Here is a 17244-nt window from a genome sequence, read left to right as displayed (position 1 = left end):
GCCAGGCTCCTCTGTCCATTGGATTCTCCAGGCAAGAATGCTGCAGTGGGTTGCCATGCCCTCCTCCAGGGGACCTTCCCGACACAGGGATAGAACCCGTGTCTCTAATGTCTCCTGCATTGGTAGGTGGGTTCTTTACCACTAGCGCCGCATGGGAAGCCCAAATAGAGGCTTAGAAGTACTTTAAATGATATTTACCAAGTGAATAAAGAGAGAAAATCATCCCAAGAAAAGTATGGATTAAGAAGACAGATATGGAAATGCAGTACTATTGTGGAAATGGCAAACTTGTTGTTTGTTTGTGCTGTAGATTAAGAGGAAGGACCTGGGAAATACATGAGCCCCATCTCATAGAGCAGGCCTGCTGTACTCAGAGATTTAATTATTTCCTCCTGGGACAGTGTTTCTCAAATTTATGTGATCATAAGAATCGTAGAAAGTTAAAGCAAAGCAGAACAAGAAGACCTCTGAAGTTCGTCCTTGACCTGACAAATCAGAATCCTGAGAGGAGGTCTGGTTTAATGTATCTGGGGCTGCTAGAAGACCTAACTGGCACAGCAGATACTGCAATTCATTGGTATTTCTTAGTTGTTATTTGGTCGCTCAGTGTCCAACTCTTTTGCAGTCCCATGGACTGTAGCCCACCAGGGTCCTCTCTCTGTTGGATTTCTCTGGCGAGAATACTGGAGTGGGTTGCTGCTTCCTTCTTCAGGGGATCTTCCCGACCCAGTACCCGATCTTCTGCTTGGTAACCAGATTCTTTACCACTGAACCACCGGGGACACCCATTTCTTGGTTATCTTTGAGGTTTTCCAGTTTTATTATGTGGTTCCTCTGGATAAAGGGAGCTTAGACCACTAGGGGGTGCTTTGTAATTAGAAAATGCAGGTCTTCCTTTGCTACCGCGGGGGTCAGTGTAGCAAAGCAGTGGCCAGTGAGAAGAGTTGGTGCCAGTCCTAAGACGCATTTAAAATAAGAGAGAAAAGAAGAAAGGAAGAGATGACGATAGAGAGAAAAGAAGTCGAAGGGCAAGAAGAGAGAAGAGGAGAAAGTAAACAGGTATACTGTGAAGGAGGTTGTTAAATACCATCAGTAATTACCTCAGGAAAATGGCTCCCGGGCCGCTTGTTGCTGATTTATTTCTGTGTTTACTCATTTGACTCTCATTTAATGAGAGTCAACTGAGGATACCATGGTTAACAAGATGTTCTCCCTACTCTCTGAGAGTTTATAAAGGTAAAAGGAGCTTAAAAAATCTGAACTTAAAATCTTGACCCTTTCTTTGTGGTTTATGTTAAATAATATGAAAAAGAATACTTTAAAATTTTAGTTTTGTTTGTTTCATATCCTCTGTTTCATTCCCCTACTGGAGAAAACCTTTTCCAGAATTTCAAAGAAATTTTTCTGAGAAAAGTATTTGAAAATTAGCTGCTTGAGGTCTAATTCTTCAGAAATTCTGAGCATGTAGTTCATTACTGGGCTGTTATTAACAGGTGAGGGAGTGTGGAGGTGTCCAAGTGTGTTGCATAAATGATGGGTTCAGAGAGGGCCCTCAGTAGCCAGCTCCTGATTAGAGTCTGCAGCCTTCCTCGCTTGTTCCAGAATTCAGGCTTGTGACCTTGAGCACTCTCCCGACAGCCCAGGATTCCTCCTCAGGGGTAGCACACTGCTGCTGTTACCTGTTTACAAGGCATTCTGTGTGTCTCCATAGTGGTGAGTTGTTTTACTGTAGAGTGTGTGACTAATTTAACTCATTTATGTAATCCCAATGTTTGGCAGGTGTGAGTGCTCAACAAATTTTGGTTGAAAGGGTGAGTAAATCGTATTCGGTAGTGAACTTGGTAAAAGATAGATTCCTAATAGGGCTCCCTTCTCCAAGAGGTGTTTTTTGAATATGCCAGAAAGCCCTTTCTTTACCACTTTTCATATGCATGAGAGAGTGTGTAGACTTGAAGTATAAGATGAGAGTACACTTTCAGAGATAACCAAATGATGCACCCTTCATCAGATAGAGATGGATTTGACAGTCCAACTCAAATTTTAATGTTGGATTCTGTTGCTTCACTGTAGGTAAATAGCCCAGCTGTAGTTCTCTACATTTCTAATATAATAGGGACTGATGGCACCTATTATTAATACTTCAGGCTCTAGGGTCTGCTGAGGACTTTGTCTTACAAAGATGTGCATTGAAGCTGTCAAAGTTGAGTTGAGGAGCAAAAGACAGGAAGACAGATTTCACAGTGGGTGCATTCTACTCCCCCAGAGTCAGCGACAGTAGATCAACTTCTGTTGAATGAGAGAGCTTTACTCTTCAGTAAAGCCCATCGTGAGATAGATGTATCATTATAGACCTCAAAATGCTCGTTGTTTTATAAAGAACACAGTACAGAAAGCCTTCAAATAACAGAAATGTTTTAGAAACAGCTTTATTGAGATATAATTCACATATCATACAACTCACCCTTTTAAAGTAGATAAGGCTTTTTTTTTTAGCATATTCACAAGTTTGTGCAACTGTCACCACTAATGCCAAAACATTTTCATCGCCGCTCCCCCACCCCGCCAAAGAAACCCCATACCCAGTTAACAGTGACTGTGAGAAAAGAATAATTATTTCCCTCTTTTGTGGTTCAGTGTATGCTTTTAGAGATACAGCTAAAAACAAAACAAAAAGCAACAAAGGGCCAACTGGTTCCAGCAGGGATGGCAGAGTTCAGCTCTAGTCAAGTCATTATCTGAGAAATATCCTCACAGTGGATCAATATCATAGTGCTGCAAGCTGTTATCTTTCTTTGACTGGAGGTTCAGTGAGAGTTGCCCTTGGGCTACCAAACACCTAATTTAGATGATGAAGGGGAGGTACGAGGAGAAAATGTAATGTCTGTGTCAAGGTTTTCTCCTAGTCATGGGCAAGTGAACTGCTCTGATGAACATGAACATGGAGGGACACAGTGAGGTGGTTGTGGTCACTTGCACATCTTTCTGGCTAGTCTCATCCTGTGGTCAAGAACAGTCTTGGTCCCCTTACCACACCTTTAGCTTGATATCAAAGTGTAGTGGTAACAGCGAAGATATTTTAAACTCAACTGAGATAAATTAAGAAATGGTCATGTGTATCAGTTCTGATGAGATGGATGAAACTGGAGCCAATTATACAGAGTGAAGTAAGCCAGAAAGAAAAACACCAATACAGTATACTAACACATATATATGGAATTTAGAAAGATGGCAATGACGACCCTGTATGCAAGACAGCAAAAAAGACACAGATGTGTATAACAGACTTTTGGACTCAGAGGGAGAGGGAGAGGGTGGGATGATTTGGGAGAATGGCATTGTAACATGTATACTATCATGTAAGAATCGAATCAGCCAGTCTATGTCCGACGCAGGATACAGCATGCTTGGGGCTGGTGCACGGTGATGACCCAGAGAGATGTTATGGGGAGGGAGGGTGGGAGGGGGGGGTTTATGTTTGGGAACGCATGTACACCCGTGGTGGATTCATGTCAATGTATGGCAAAACCAATACAGTATTGTAAAGTAAAATAAAGTAAAAATAAAAATAAAAAAAAAAAAAGAAATGGTCATGTGTAGCCAGTGATAGGTACAGATGAGTGATTTTTTTTCTTCTTGTTTTCATGGAGTGTTTGAAAAAGAATACTAAGAGTCTTCTGAGAATGATGTTCAATGTCCTGAAACTTTTTCCTGGAATGACCTATCAAAACTGTTATGGATTCTTGACCAAGACTTCTCAGCTGTATTAATGTAAAAAGGTTTGGGTTTGGTAAAGTAGCCTGGCATATGCTGCAGTACTTAAATTTTTTTTTTTAATTTTTGTGTTTTTTTAATAATAGCACTCATTCCAGATTATAGGTGCACTTGTGTGAACAGTTCCCTAAACTTTTCTTTCTAAAGTGTAAATTGTTAAGTCTTTCAGAATAACGGTACAGTTGTCTCTTTAGAAAGATCCTGTAGATTGATGTCTTATGACTGGCCTAAGTTCTTCTGGCACATTCTCTCCTGACTCCTTTTTATACCCAGAGAGCTATTTCTTTCTTTTTAATCTATGCTTTGTTCAGAATAAAGAAATGACAGAGAAGTTCTCTAACATACTTTTAGGAGAGGTTGCACAATAAAATTTTGAATCCAGAATGGCATAAACTGTCTACTTTTGCTGTTCTGGGCTGATGGACAAATTTGTAATCAACCGTTTTGCATAATGGTCATGTAGTTGAAGTTGTAGGTTTATCCTTAAGAACACAGCCTCGAATACACTTGTGTTTAGTAAGTAATGTTTAAGGTGATTGTGAAACTCTTTGCTGTCAAGTAGTGGGGACTTCTCTATCAGTTTGGTTTGCTTTGTAGACGATGCTGTCTTTAAGGAAAAAACAGTTGACACCTCCACGTCTCATTGACATTTCTGGTTAAATGTAGCTCAAATACATATTAAACTTTTGTGTGTGATAATGTGCTCTCCAAGTAAGAAGTCCGCACTGTAAGACTCTAGAGGAATTGTCTCATTTGATAATTTCAGTACCACCTAAGATTTTATCTAGTGTGTGATGAGGTCATGTAGTGATTGTTATTATATGTTGATTCAGAATCTAGGAAGATAATTGATAAACTTGGTCCCTGGTTCCCAGAGGTCTGTCATAGAAGAAAGGGAATGATTATAATGAAGCAGTCTTTATTGTTGCTGACTGGCTCTACTGTGGAACATTTAAAACATTGGGGCTCTGATGTGAAAGATGAATTGAAAAATAAATATTTAGCACTTATTCTATGCCCATAACTTTGTTAGGTATTGGTAAGTTAGAGACGTAATTTCTGATCATGAGGTATTTAAATTTGGGGGAAGATAGGCAAAAAGATAGTTCTTTTTTTAAAAAAAAATATATTGAGGTAATGGCTTCCCTGGTGCCTTAGATGGTTAAGAATCTGCCTTACCATGAAGGAGACCCTGGTTAGAACTCTGGGTCAGAAAGATCCCTTGGAGAAGGGAATGACTACCCACCCTGGTATTCTTGCCTGGAGAATTCCATGGACAGAGGAGCCTGGTGAGCTACACAGTTCATGGGGTTGTAAAGAGTTGGGCACGACTGAGTCACTAACACTTGAAGGACTTTACTTTTTCTTCCCTCCCCATTGTGGAAGCATGCACAAAGAGGGATTAGCAAATACATTAGAACATGCCATCAGTTGTGGTAAAAATTATTTTATAAGAGGCAAGAATAAAATAAATGCATTATTCAGAATATTGGTGATCTTCGGGAGGGAGACAGAAAAATGGAATTCAAGAGGAGCCGATGTGTAACTTCACTGGGATTGGGAATATTCTGATTCATAAATTGGGTGATGGGCTCATGAGTATATATTTTATCATTATGCTTCAGTAACCTACATAGTATACATATTCTTTTATATCTATTAAGTGGTATATAAGTTAAAAAAAATCAAGATATTTTAGTAAACATTTCCCAATCTTAATTCATTAAAAGCATTTACTTAGGATAAATTATGGGAGAAAGACTGAACTCAGCCAGACTTTCTCGGAACAGTATCTATTCATCCACTCATCCTTTTTTTTTAACTTTAATTTTTTGAAAGATAATAAAAATAATGTAGATTTCTTTCATATGACCTGAATGCCCTATTTCTGTGCTCCCTAAGGTTCCATGTACTCTGTGTAGAACCCAGTTTATAAGTCAAAAGGATTCTGTCTGGACTGGCTGGCTAGATATTTAAGTATTCATTACCTCTGTTTGTGCATGTGTGTGTACGTGTGTGTGTATATTTAATGATGTTTGTGCATGACTTAGCTAGGGATTTTGGAGTATTTGTAGGGTTTTCCTATTTGCTGGGCGGTTTTAGAATTGAGAGCCATCAGTAGAAAGAAAACAAAGAAAAATACTATTTCTTCTTTTATCTATGTCCTGTATCATACAAGTGTTGGCTGAAAATAGCACCAATTTTCTGGGAAAGGTCATGCCTGAGACTTTTCTCACCCTTTACCCCTACTCTCCAATTCATGTTTCCTTCTTACATTGTGGTCATGTGCTTGCCCAAGTCGGGCTTGTGAACCGTGTAGAATATTTGTGCAGTTTTGTTTTTTAAGCCCTGTACTGCGCACATGATGCAGTATTTAATTTGGAATGGACCCTGAGTTTAGTCACACGTGCTTCTTGTGGTGTTTATCTTGGAATCCACAAGTAGGAGGGAGGTATTTTTGCATTTTATACATCTGGACATTGTTCATGATCCTCTTGTGACTTGGGAATTCTGTGTGGGGCAAAATCCAAAGAACAGCGTTAAAAATAACATGGAGCTATAATGACATCTGAGTAAAAATCCTTGAGAATGCCCTTCTAATCCCAGCAGAGTTTGATCCTGATGGTGCGTGTGTGTGTTAGTCACTCAGTCATGTCTGACCCTTTGCAACCCCATGAACTGTAGCCCGTCAGGCTCCTCTGTCCATGGGCTTTCCCAGGCAAGAATACTGGAGTGGTTTGCCATCCCCTTCACCAGGGAATCTTCCCGACCCAAGGATTGAACCCAGGTCATCTCCATTGCAGGCAGATTCTTTACCGTCTGAGCCACCTGGGAAGCCCTTGATTTTGAGAGTGAACTTTTTCAATTGGGCACTTCACTGTTGGCCTGAGTAGATTGCTGGGGTTATGCTTACCTGACACCTTTGCATGGAGGCTAGCGCACTGCCAGGCTTTCTGAATGTCTACTGCACAGTCAGGCTTTTGGGAGGGGAAGATTCTGCCTTGATGGTGCATGGGGTAAGACAGATGAAGTAAGTTCTGCTTACAGCTGCAGTGTCTCTGCCATTCTCTTACTCCACAGGCATCTTAAGATGATGATGACCTGTGAGCGTCTTTCCAGTCATTCCCTTGATCTTGCCTCATTGCATGTAGTTTAGAGCTAAAGGCTGATCTGACACCACCTCGGGCTGTGTCAAGACTAGGGATGGGAGTGGGGAGAGGGTGTTGGGGGATGGGTGGGGGAGGCAGGGAGGTGTGTCCAGTGAACTCATCCTTTCCTTGATTATATATGGGAAGTCGTTTTCAACAGGATTGGACAGATAAAGTACATTGCCTCCTCCTTTTGGCTAGGGTTCTGCTAGGATGGCAAAAGTGAAAAGGGATGTATAGAAGCCTTGCTGCTCTTTGAGTGAGTTTGCATACGGACAGTATTGCTTTTTGGCTCCAATCTAGTTTTCTTTCATTCCCATGTCTCATCTTTTATGCAGCTGCAGAGAGCAGGCTTGGAAAGCGGAATGAAAGCTTCAAGCAAATTTGCTCTTGAATTCAAGAAAGAGTGATTTCTCTGGGTCAGAGTACAGATTCAACAGAGGAGGAAGCTGTTTGTTTGCCTTATGACTTTCTGAGTGAGGGCTGTTAGCTTTTTTCCCTTCAAATGTAATAAAAAGGGGAAAAAGCTGATAAGGTAGTTGGATCTGCTAGTTATAATTTATATAGAATTTTCAAATGTACTTAATAAGGTTTATCATATGATTAGAAAAGAAGCAAATACTTGGAGGGCAAAGGTCAGCCTTTGCTTGAGATTTCAGAAAGAGTGGACTATGCGGCGGTTGAGTGCTTGAATAGGACTACTCAAGTAGGAGCTGTTTCTCTTTGCTGGTTTCTTTGGCCTTTCCTTTGGGAACTTTTTCCTCCTTACTTTCCTAATGCATTTTGCAACTTTCAGTTAAAAAATATCCACCAGAGTTTAAGCTTTTAGCAAATAAACACGTCTTGGTCCTACGATGGGAATCACAACATAACCAAGAATGGCTTGACTTCAGCTGGGGAGAGGTTAATCGTCGGAACTCCGAGGGTTGATACCAAGATCGTGCTTGTTTAATGTTTTAATGACTCCAAAAGGAAATGGTGAAATCTGCTGATGACACCAAATAGTTTTTGCTGATCCAAACAGGAATTTCTGGGAAGCTTCTTCATAGTATTTGGAAGACTGCAAGAATTGGGCAATGTGGTAGCAGACACACCAAACTTGAAGTGAAGGTTTATGTGAAGTAGCAGGAGTAATGTCAATTTGTTGAAGCTACAAAGCCTGCCAAGTCCTCCAAGGGGAAGAGTGTGGGGTCCCTATAAAGGACTTGGCTTTGATTCCTCTCATGAAAGGAAGATTTAGGACAAAGAATATTTTGATATATAGAAAATGAAAACTACTGTGGTAATAGTTGTAATTATAAAGCATAGTGATTTAATGATATGTGTCCAAATTTCTTTGCTAGTGCCAGCAGTAGTATATCCACATGAGTGCTGTTTTCCCTCCAAATGCTCGTGGAAGATTGTATACCCATTTTATGCGTGCTCGTTTTTGGGGAAATAGTCCCTAGTATACATCCTTTTCACTATTTTCTTAGTGGGGTGGCAGGTCTTAATTTTTTAGATTTATTTTTGACTTTTGATGTAGCCAGTGGTCAGAGGACTTCCCAGGTGGCTCAGTGGTGGCAAAGAATTTGCCTGCCACTCAGGAGATGCAGCATATGCTGGTTCACTCCTTGGGTCGGGAAGACCCCCTGGAGAAGGAAATGGCAACCCACTCCAGTGTTCTTGCCTGGAGAATCCCAGGGACGGAGGCTACAGTCCATGGGTTCACAAAAAGTTGAGCATCACTGAGTGACTGAGCAAACTACACGCACGAGGTGTACAGGGTAATGGTTTGATATGTGTATATGGTGAGAAGTGATTACCACAGTCAACACACCCATCATCTCACATAGCTACTACTGTTTTATGTTTGTTGAGAACACTTAAGATTTCCTTTCTTAGCAAATTTCAAGTATGAAATACTGCGTCTCTAAGTGTAGTCGTCACACTGTACATTAGATCCCCAGAACTCATTCATCTTATTACTGTCCCTTTATGAAGCATCTCCCCATTTTTCCCCACTCCAGCCCTGACCAACTACTGTTTTGCTCTCTGTTTCTGTGAGTTTGACATTTTTAGATTTCACATATGAGTGAGATCATACAGTATTTGTCTTTCTCTTTCTGAATTATTTCACTTAGCAGAGTGTCCTCCAGGTTCATCCATGTTGTTGCAAATAGCCAGGCCTTCTTTTAGAGTAAGTTCTTGATTGCTTTATTTCACAAATGTCACTCAAATAGATATGTAATGATAGTGTTGTTAAAACACTTGTTTCCTTACATTATAGATACACCATGTTAATAAGTGAAGTCTTTTAAAAATTGTTAGAATTCTGTGTCCCCCAACTGTACTCTTAAGGAGGAATGAAGAGATTGAATAGTAACTGGAGATTCATTTAATACATTGATATTTTCTCATTAAAACTTCCATCTGTATAATTAAAAAAGACCCTGTGGGTTAATAAATAAGATAGCCACTGTCACAGAGGCTCTGGGCTATCTATATCCATCCATCCATCCATCCATCTATCTGTTCATTTACTTCACAAGAATAGTCATAGACACTTACTTCAAGATTTTTTTTCCCTGACATGGTGGTAAATTCATGTGAAACAGATAGCAGTGAGTTATACCAGTGTCAGTGGAGTAAGTCAGTGGTTTTCAGACTTTGTCTATGATGTATTTTGATTAAATGAGGGCAGGATGGGAACGGTCCTTAATTTTTGTCTTCCCTTTTACCCCTCAATGAGAACTCATGGAGTAACTTTTGAAAAATCACAGGTACAGAGAATAAGTTATCTGGAAGGTCAGAAAAGAGTTTGTATACAGAAAGCAGTGAGGGAGGCTTACTTCATTTCTTCCCTACTCTTCTAAGATTATTAAAACAGAATTAAGAATTTCCATTTATCAATCTTATACTTTTGTATCTTGAAAGTCAGTAAAACACAAAATCCAAATTTATGACAGTTTCACCATCATAGTTCTCTGTGTGTAAACTCTTTAAAATATGAGAAAAGTAAGGAGAACTTCTAATTTAAGAACAGATGGATAGCCCAAGAACAAACTATGTCTTAGAGCTCTATTGTTCTAAATTCTGGGCCCCAGACTGACTGTGTCAAATTTGGCAAGGCTTTCAAATTTCAGCTCAGACATAATGAATCAGAATCTCCAGAGTAAGGCCCAGGTATTTAAAAAAGTTCTTTGCATTAAAATAACACCTCTGAAAAAAACAGATGTATACAAAAAAAGCCTATAGGGAGAGATAATGATGTTATAATGTATTAAGGTAAAGTGTTATGTAGAGTTTGTCCTATGGAGTTCTGATGACAGAAGGCTGATTAATCATTATTTGAACCTACCTATAGTAATACTTGATATCATGGTAAAGAAATGGGTTCTAGACCCAGAAAGTCTGGATTTAAACATAGTTTGATCACACTTAGTTGTGCTGCCTTGGGCAAAGTTTGAATAACTCCTTTGTGCCTCAGTTTCCTTATCTGTAAAATGGAGATAATACTAATGACAGCTGTCTCAAAGGATTATTGTGACAATTACTTGAGATATTGAGTCAAAAGCACTTAAAACACTATTTGGCACACAGTAAACTTTCAGTCCAATTTCATGGATCACTGCCTTGTGGTGAAAGGGCTTGAGACCCTGATCCTGGGAAAGACTGAAGGCAAGAGAAGAAGGGGGCGGCAGAGGATGAGATGGTTAGGTAGCATCACCAACTCAATGGACATGAGTCTGAGCAAACTCTGGGAGATAATGGAGGACAGAGGAGCCTGGTGTGCTGCAGTCCATGGGGTCGTAAAGAGTCAGACACAACTTAGCGACTGAACAACAACAAAAACTCTCAGTCAGACTTTGCTACTGTTATTACTTGTTCTTCTGATATACAGGAGTAAGTATTTGGTCCCTACTGTGATACTCTTCTTACAGTGAGTTTAGGCCTACTAATTACAAAGTGAAAAGAAACCAGGAAAAATGATTGCACAGATATGAAAGTGTGTGTGTGTGTGTGTATGTGTGTAGGTAGGCAGTTACACTAAGTATATGTATAAAAATATGTAATGGGGAAAAAAGCACACCCTCTAATTTTTTTGGAATAGAATTTTAAAGTAACAGATTCTTAATTTACTACATTTTGCATTTCTCTAGCACTCTGAAAAATGAACAAAAAATGATGTGATCCAGACAGACACAGTAGATGGCGCTTTAGACTTAATTTTTACAGAAACTGGCCCAGAAGGAAAAAGAAAACTAAAACACATTTTAATGGACTTTTTAAAAGTTTCACCACTAGGACAATTTCATCTTAGGATACATGCCTTTGAGAAGTAAGGATTTTTTTTTTTTTTTGACAGTGCTGGATAATAATTTTAGCAAAAATAAATTTCCCAGTTGCTATGTTTGTGCCAGGTTTGTCACTTGGAAAATGTTAGTTGTGTTTTAAGCCACAAATATATAAGGAAATAGTTTTCTTTTGAAACACTGAGATTTATGATCTTTTTCTCTATATTTAATATTTCTTTTCCTAGTTTTTTTTGGGATCCTTTATAATTATTTATTTTATAAAAATGTCATAAAATTAATTTGAATTACATTAATTTATAATGTAGTTGTATTGAAAAATTCAGCTATAGTCATCCTAACAGGCCTCAAAATGTAGGTCTCCTTTAAAGGGTAATTATAGTACTTTTGTTACTACTATGTTATGCTTTGTGTACTTGATCTTAGTTAATCTTAGCAATAACTCTATGAGGATTGCTGTTCTCTCTTTTTAGATAAATAAACTGTCTCAGAGATGTTTTGTAACTTGCTGAGCCCACATACTTAGTGGTAGAAGTAGTAGCCGGTTTAAAAGTTTCATCAGTGCAGTGTAGGTGTGTTTTTTGTGCAACTGCTGTGTGTCAGGCTTGCTAAGCACTGGGCGTAGTATAGTGACCAAACCCTGCCCTTATGGACCTTGCAGGTTGTTAGCTGTTTGATAGCAACTCTTTGAAGTCTACAAGATTGGGAATATGCAGAGATGTATTTCAGAGTCATTGTGATTTTTAGGTTGATCAGGGAGCCCTTAACCAGAGAGAAATACTCATGCCTAGCTTGAACGTATTGCTATATTGAAATACTTCTTCAGGCATACTGATTCTAGCCAAAGAGAGAGCAAAGTCTCCCTTCTCTCTACAACTCTGGACAGTTAAATTATAAAATCAAAAAATGAAAAAAAGTAAAATAAAATCAACAAATAAAACCCACCGTAAGCTAAACTGATTTCCAGATATGGGACAGGTAGAGTAAGGAAAATACAAATGTACTAGAATGTCAAAATTTTCCTGTGGTTAAATGGTATTGAAACATATAAGGCAAGAAAATGTCAGTGATAGTCTGAGAGGATAATAGACTTTGTGTCCAGTAAGACTATGGTAACTTCTAGATGGTTTCACTTGTGCCATTTGGTGAAATGTTTTGGTGTACAACCAGTCTGTGCTTAGCCGCTCAGTTCTGTCCAACTCTTTGTGATCTCATGGACTGTAGCCCACCAGGCTTCTCTGTCCATGGGGATTCTCCAGGCAGGAATACTGGAGTGGGTTGCTGTGCCCTCCTCCAGGGGATCTTCCCAACCCAGGGATTGAACTAAGGTCTCCTGCATTGTAGGCAGATTCTTTACCAACTGAACCACCAGAGGAGCCCAACCAGTCTAGTGATACCCAAATTGCCAAGTATCCCTTCCACTTTGAGACGTTTAACATTTTTCTTTTAACTGATTTTTTTCTTTTCAAAAAGTTTTGCTCTATTATTTTCACATATGATCCCAAGCTCCTATGCTAGAGAAAGGTATGTAATTGATGAGGAAACAGACCAAGAGTTTTAAACTAAGGTCCATAACTGGGCTTAAGTAAGTCTTTAGAACTCCTGAAATTGTATAAAATTTTATGTGTAAGTACTCAGGAATGTTACTCCAGGAAGAAACTCCATGGCATTCACAAAATACTTAAAGACTTCTGTGACTATTAAAAAAGTTAAGTATTACTGTAATTAGGACTTTAGCCAAAGAAGTTTGCTAGATTCATGCCAGTTCAGGGTCATGAAAAGAGAGGTGTCTTCCCAAACAGCATCTTAGAGAAGGAGGGGCTGTTTTGTTCCTTGTAGGGATTGCAGTTTTGAGACTGAGTAAATTTGGGATTTGAAGGTATGTGTTTATCAATGGAGTTTTAGAACTCTCCACTCTCAGTGGGGTATCCTGATTTCAATTGGGGAATACCTTTTGGGGAATTGGAAAATGCTTCTTTTCAATATAATCTTTAAGTCAAATGATTCCCAGGTAGCACAGTGGTAAAGAATCTGCCTGCCAGTGCAGGAGACCCAAGAGACTGGGTTTCAGTCCTTGGGTTGAGAAGTCCCCTGGAGTAGGAAATGGCAACCCATTCCAGTATTCTTGCCTGGAAAATCCCATAGACAGAGGAGCCTGGTGGGCTGCAGTCTATGGGGTTGCAGAGTCAGACACAACTGAGTATGCATGCATGGACATTTTTTTTTTTTTAATGAAATAGAAAGGTAGTGGCAAATGAAAAAAGTTAATAGATCGCAGTGGAATAAATAACTGAAGAAATTAACTCCTAAATCTTTAAATTTCATCACAGGTTAAAGATATTCCTTTAGATCAAAGTCTTTGGTGTAAGTTCTTTGATAATACAAATTGACTCTTTTGGGACACAGGTTTAAGAGGATAGGAGATATGTATAGGAGATGTGTATGGTTCTTCTTTTTTCCCTGTCTCCTCTCTTATCTTAACCTTTGCATATATTTTGCTGAAGAGCAGGTAGTTATAACTTATAGTTAGGGTTTCCCAGTTAAGCTGTTACCTGTGATTCATATTAAAAAGCAGAGACATTACTCTGCTGACAAAGTCCGTCTAGTCAAGGCTATGGTTTTTCCTGTGGTCATGTATGGATGTGAGAGTTGGACTGTGAAGAAAGCTGAGCGCCGAAGAATTGATGCTTTTGAACTGTGGTGTTGGAGAAGACTCTTGAGAGTCCCTTGGACTCAAGGAGATCCAACCAGTCCATCCTAAAGGAGATCAGACCTGGGTCTTCATTGGAAGGACTGATGCTGAAGCTGAAACTCCAATACTTTGGCCACTTCATGTGAAGAGTTGACTCACTGGAAAAAACCCTGATGCTGGGAGGTGTTGGGGGCAGGAGGAGAAGGGGACGACAGAGGATGAGATGGCTGGATGGCATCACTGATTCGATGGACATGAGTTTGGGTAAACTCCGGGAGTTGGTGATGGACAGGGAGGCCTGGCGTGCTGTGATTCATGGGGTCTCAAAGAGTTGGACACGACTGAGCAACTGAACTGAACTGAACTGTGGTTCTAGATAGATGAATCAATCAAAAAGTAGAATTATATTTCTTAATTTGATATATTTGTCTTTTATTTTTATCTAATAATCAAACAGTGATCTTTTAATTCTAACAGTCACACATAATAATAGTAGCTATCAAATAGGATATGGTGAAGATTACGGTGAAGGGTAGACTGAATAATAAATACGGTGTTGTATAGCGCATCTTTTCCGGCCACTACAGAAATGTTTGGAGGCTGGTAGGGGTGATGAGGCCCGAAGCAGGGACTCTCAGGAGTCTTCTCCAACACCACGTTTCAAAAGCATCAATTCTTTAGTGCTCAGCCTTCTTTATGGTACCAGCTTCTGGAATTTCTGAGCAGCTCTGGTCAGTACAAGATGGACCCAGTAGTCTTGAGTTACATGGACAGTCTACTGCGGCAATCAGACGTCTCACTACTGGATCCTCCAAGCTGGCTCAATGACCATGTTATTGGGTTTGCCTTTGCGTACTTTGCCAACAGTCAATTTTATGACTGCTCTGACGAAGTCTGTTTCATCAGCCCCGAAGTTACTCAGTTCATCAAGTGCACTGGCAACCCAGCAGAAATCGACGTGTTCCTTGAACCCTTGGACCTCCGCAATAAGAGAGTTATATTTTTAGCCATCAATGGTAATTCCAACCACGCAGCTGGGGGAACCCACTGGAGCTTGTTGGTTTATCTGCAAGATAAAAATGGCTTTTTTCATTATGATTCTTATGGTGGAAGTAACTCATTCCATGCAAAACAGGTAGCAGAGAAACCAGAGGCTTTCTTAGGCAGAAAAGGAAACAAACTGGCCTTTGTGGAAGAGAAAGCCCCTGCTCAACAAAACAGCTATGACTGTGGGATGTACGTGATATGTAACACTGAGGCCTTGTGTCAGAACTTCTTTAGACAACAGCCAGAATCACTACTGCAGCTACTCACTCCTACATACATCACAAAGAAGAGAGAAGAATGGAAAGATCTCATTGCCAGACTTGCCAAAAATTAGCTGTTGAAATATGTTTGACTTTTGAAGTCTCTTTCTGCCTGTCCCCATGAATTGGATGGCTGCAGTCTCAGTGCCTGAGGGAAGATGCCTAGGAGAGGAAAGCTTAGAATGCTTACTTTCTCCTGAGAGAATGTTGTCCTCCACATTATCCTAATGGAAAGTGTCACTTTAACCCTAACTTCAGAGCAATATGTTCTATGAAAGTGTCTTCAAAATATGCACCAAAACTGATTAATTCCCTTTTGGGCTCCCTTATCCACATTGGTTTAGTCCAAAGAAAAAAGATTGATCTGTAAAACAAATTGAGAATATGTGAAATTTAGAAGCAAGAAGAAAATCATACAGCAACCAAAGACTTACCGCACAGCCCACATATTTCAAGAGATCAACTAGCTGGAAGCAGATCAAGACCTAACCTAATTCAAGATTGAAGTTTTATCAGTTACTCAGTTCTGTGATACCTCCTCTTCCGTTCAACAAGCAAAGGCTTTCCCATCTATAACCTTTGCCAATACTTGATAAAGATGGTGTTAGCCCATAGTCACCCATCTAATTCCTGGAGCCCTTTAAGAAAGGGGGACTCTTAAATAACTTTGTTAAAATTAATGTCTGTGGTGGACCTCTTGTTTTGCATCTGAAACTTAGTCAAAGTTCGTTTATTTTTGAGATACAAAGGAGATAAAGTGACCTTTCTCAACTCTTTCACTTAATTCAAAATGCAGACAGTGTAATTTTTGAAATGTGGAACCAAGTAAAATGAAGTGCTATTCCTTCTAAAAAAAAAAAAATAATAATAAATGCGGTGTTTAGTGTAGTATCTGAGGTTTAATGAATACTTACACAAGTATTAGCTATTGCTGTCTTCATCGTCATCATTATCAGTATAGTAATATGTATATTATATATCTCTATGACTGAGTACATAGTATAAAATCACCCCAAAATGTAAAGAAATGGGAAGGCTATATTAGGTGGCCTCTTGTTTAGGGAAGCAGATGATCCCAGGAGTTGAGTTTCCTGTAAGGCATGTGTATCTTTTATTCATGGGTTAATGGCAATATGGATAGCTTTTTTTAAAAAAAAATAATTTATTTTTTACTGAAGGATAATTGCTTTACAGAATTTTGCTATTTTCTGTCAAACCTCAAGATGAATCAGCCATAGGTATACATATATCCTCTCCCTTTTGAACCTCCCTCCCAGTTCCCTCCTCATCCCACCCCTCTAGGTTGATACAGAGCCCCTGTTTGAGTTTCCTGAGCTCTTTTGATGCAAGAAAAATGGTGTTAGATTGATTATAAACTCATGAGGGCAAGGTCTGTGTTTTATTTGCCTGTATCCTTTTTGGTTTTGGCTGTGCCATGTGGCTTGGGGGATCTTATTTTTCCAACCAAAGGGTCTAATGTGGGCCCCCTGCAGTGGAAGCATGGAGTTCTGACCACTGGACCACCAGGGAAGGCCCTCTTTGCCTGTACCCTTAACTCTCTTTTCAGTGTCTGGCTCATGATTGGTGTTCCATTACTTGTCTTTATTTATTTATGTTTTCTTTGTTTTTCCTTCAGCTTCCAAAAATATTGCTGTTTCCATATTCAGAATTCCTATGAAAGAGTTACATTAGTATTGTGACTTTTTGAATTATTGATTAAAATGTGGATCTTTTTTGGAATGTTTTGCTTGAAGCAAATTACCTGTGAAACAAGACTCAATTCAACTTAAGAACATTCAGACTTAAGACTTTTTGTAGAAAGGCAAATATTTGGTCTTAACAAAGGAAAAAGAACTTTATCTTCATTTGTGTGTGTGTCAGGCAATCACTGATGTTTAACAACACTTAAGTTACCTAGTGTACTGGTGTGTATATATCATAATGGAAAAATGTACTGCCTAAAGAACAATATCTTTAATAAGATATTTAAGAAACACCATTTACTCTCCCATATTAGAGAACTTTAGACA

General features: G+C 39.2%; 2 protein-coding genes across 2 annotated transcripts in view; both read left to right on the top strand.

Moving 5' to 3' along the window:
- RAD51B (RAD51 paralog B) overlaps window positions 1–17244 on the top strand; it is a 608256-nt gene that overhangs the window by 79122 nt on the left and 511890 nt on the right. The gene's annotated exons all lie outside the window — the stretch shown is intronic.
- On the top strand, window positions 14463–16080 carry LOC102174032 (sentrin-specific protease 8). The gene has a single exon (XM_005686009.3). It carries the CDS (start codon window positions 14650–14652, stop codon window positions 15286–15288), a length of 639 nt encoding a protein of 212 aa, XP_005686066.2. The 5' UTR covers window positions 14463–14649; the 3' UTR covers window positions 15289–16080.

Source organism: Capra hircus, chromosome 10, assembly GCF_001704415.2.
Source record: "Capra hircus breed San Clemente chromosome 10, ASM170441v1, whole genome shotgun sequence".
Classification (NCBI taxonomy): Eukaryota; Metazoa; Chordata; class Mammalia; order Artiodactyla; family Bovidae; genus Capra; species Capra hircus.
This window is presented reverse-complemented; position numbering and strand designations above follow the sequence as displayed.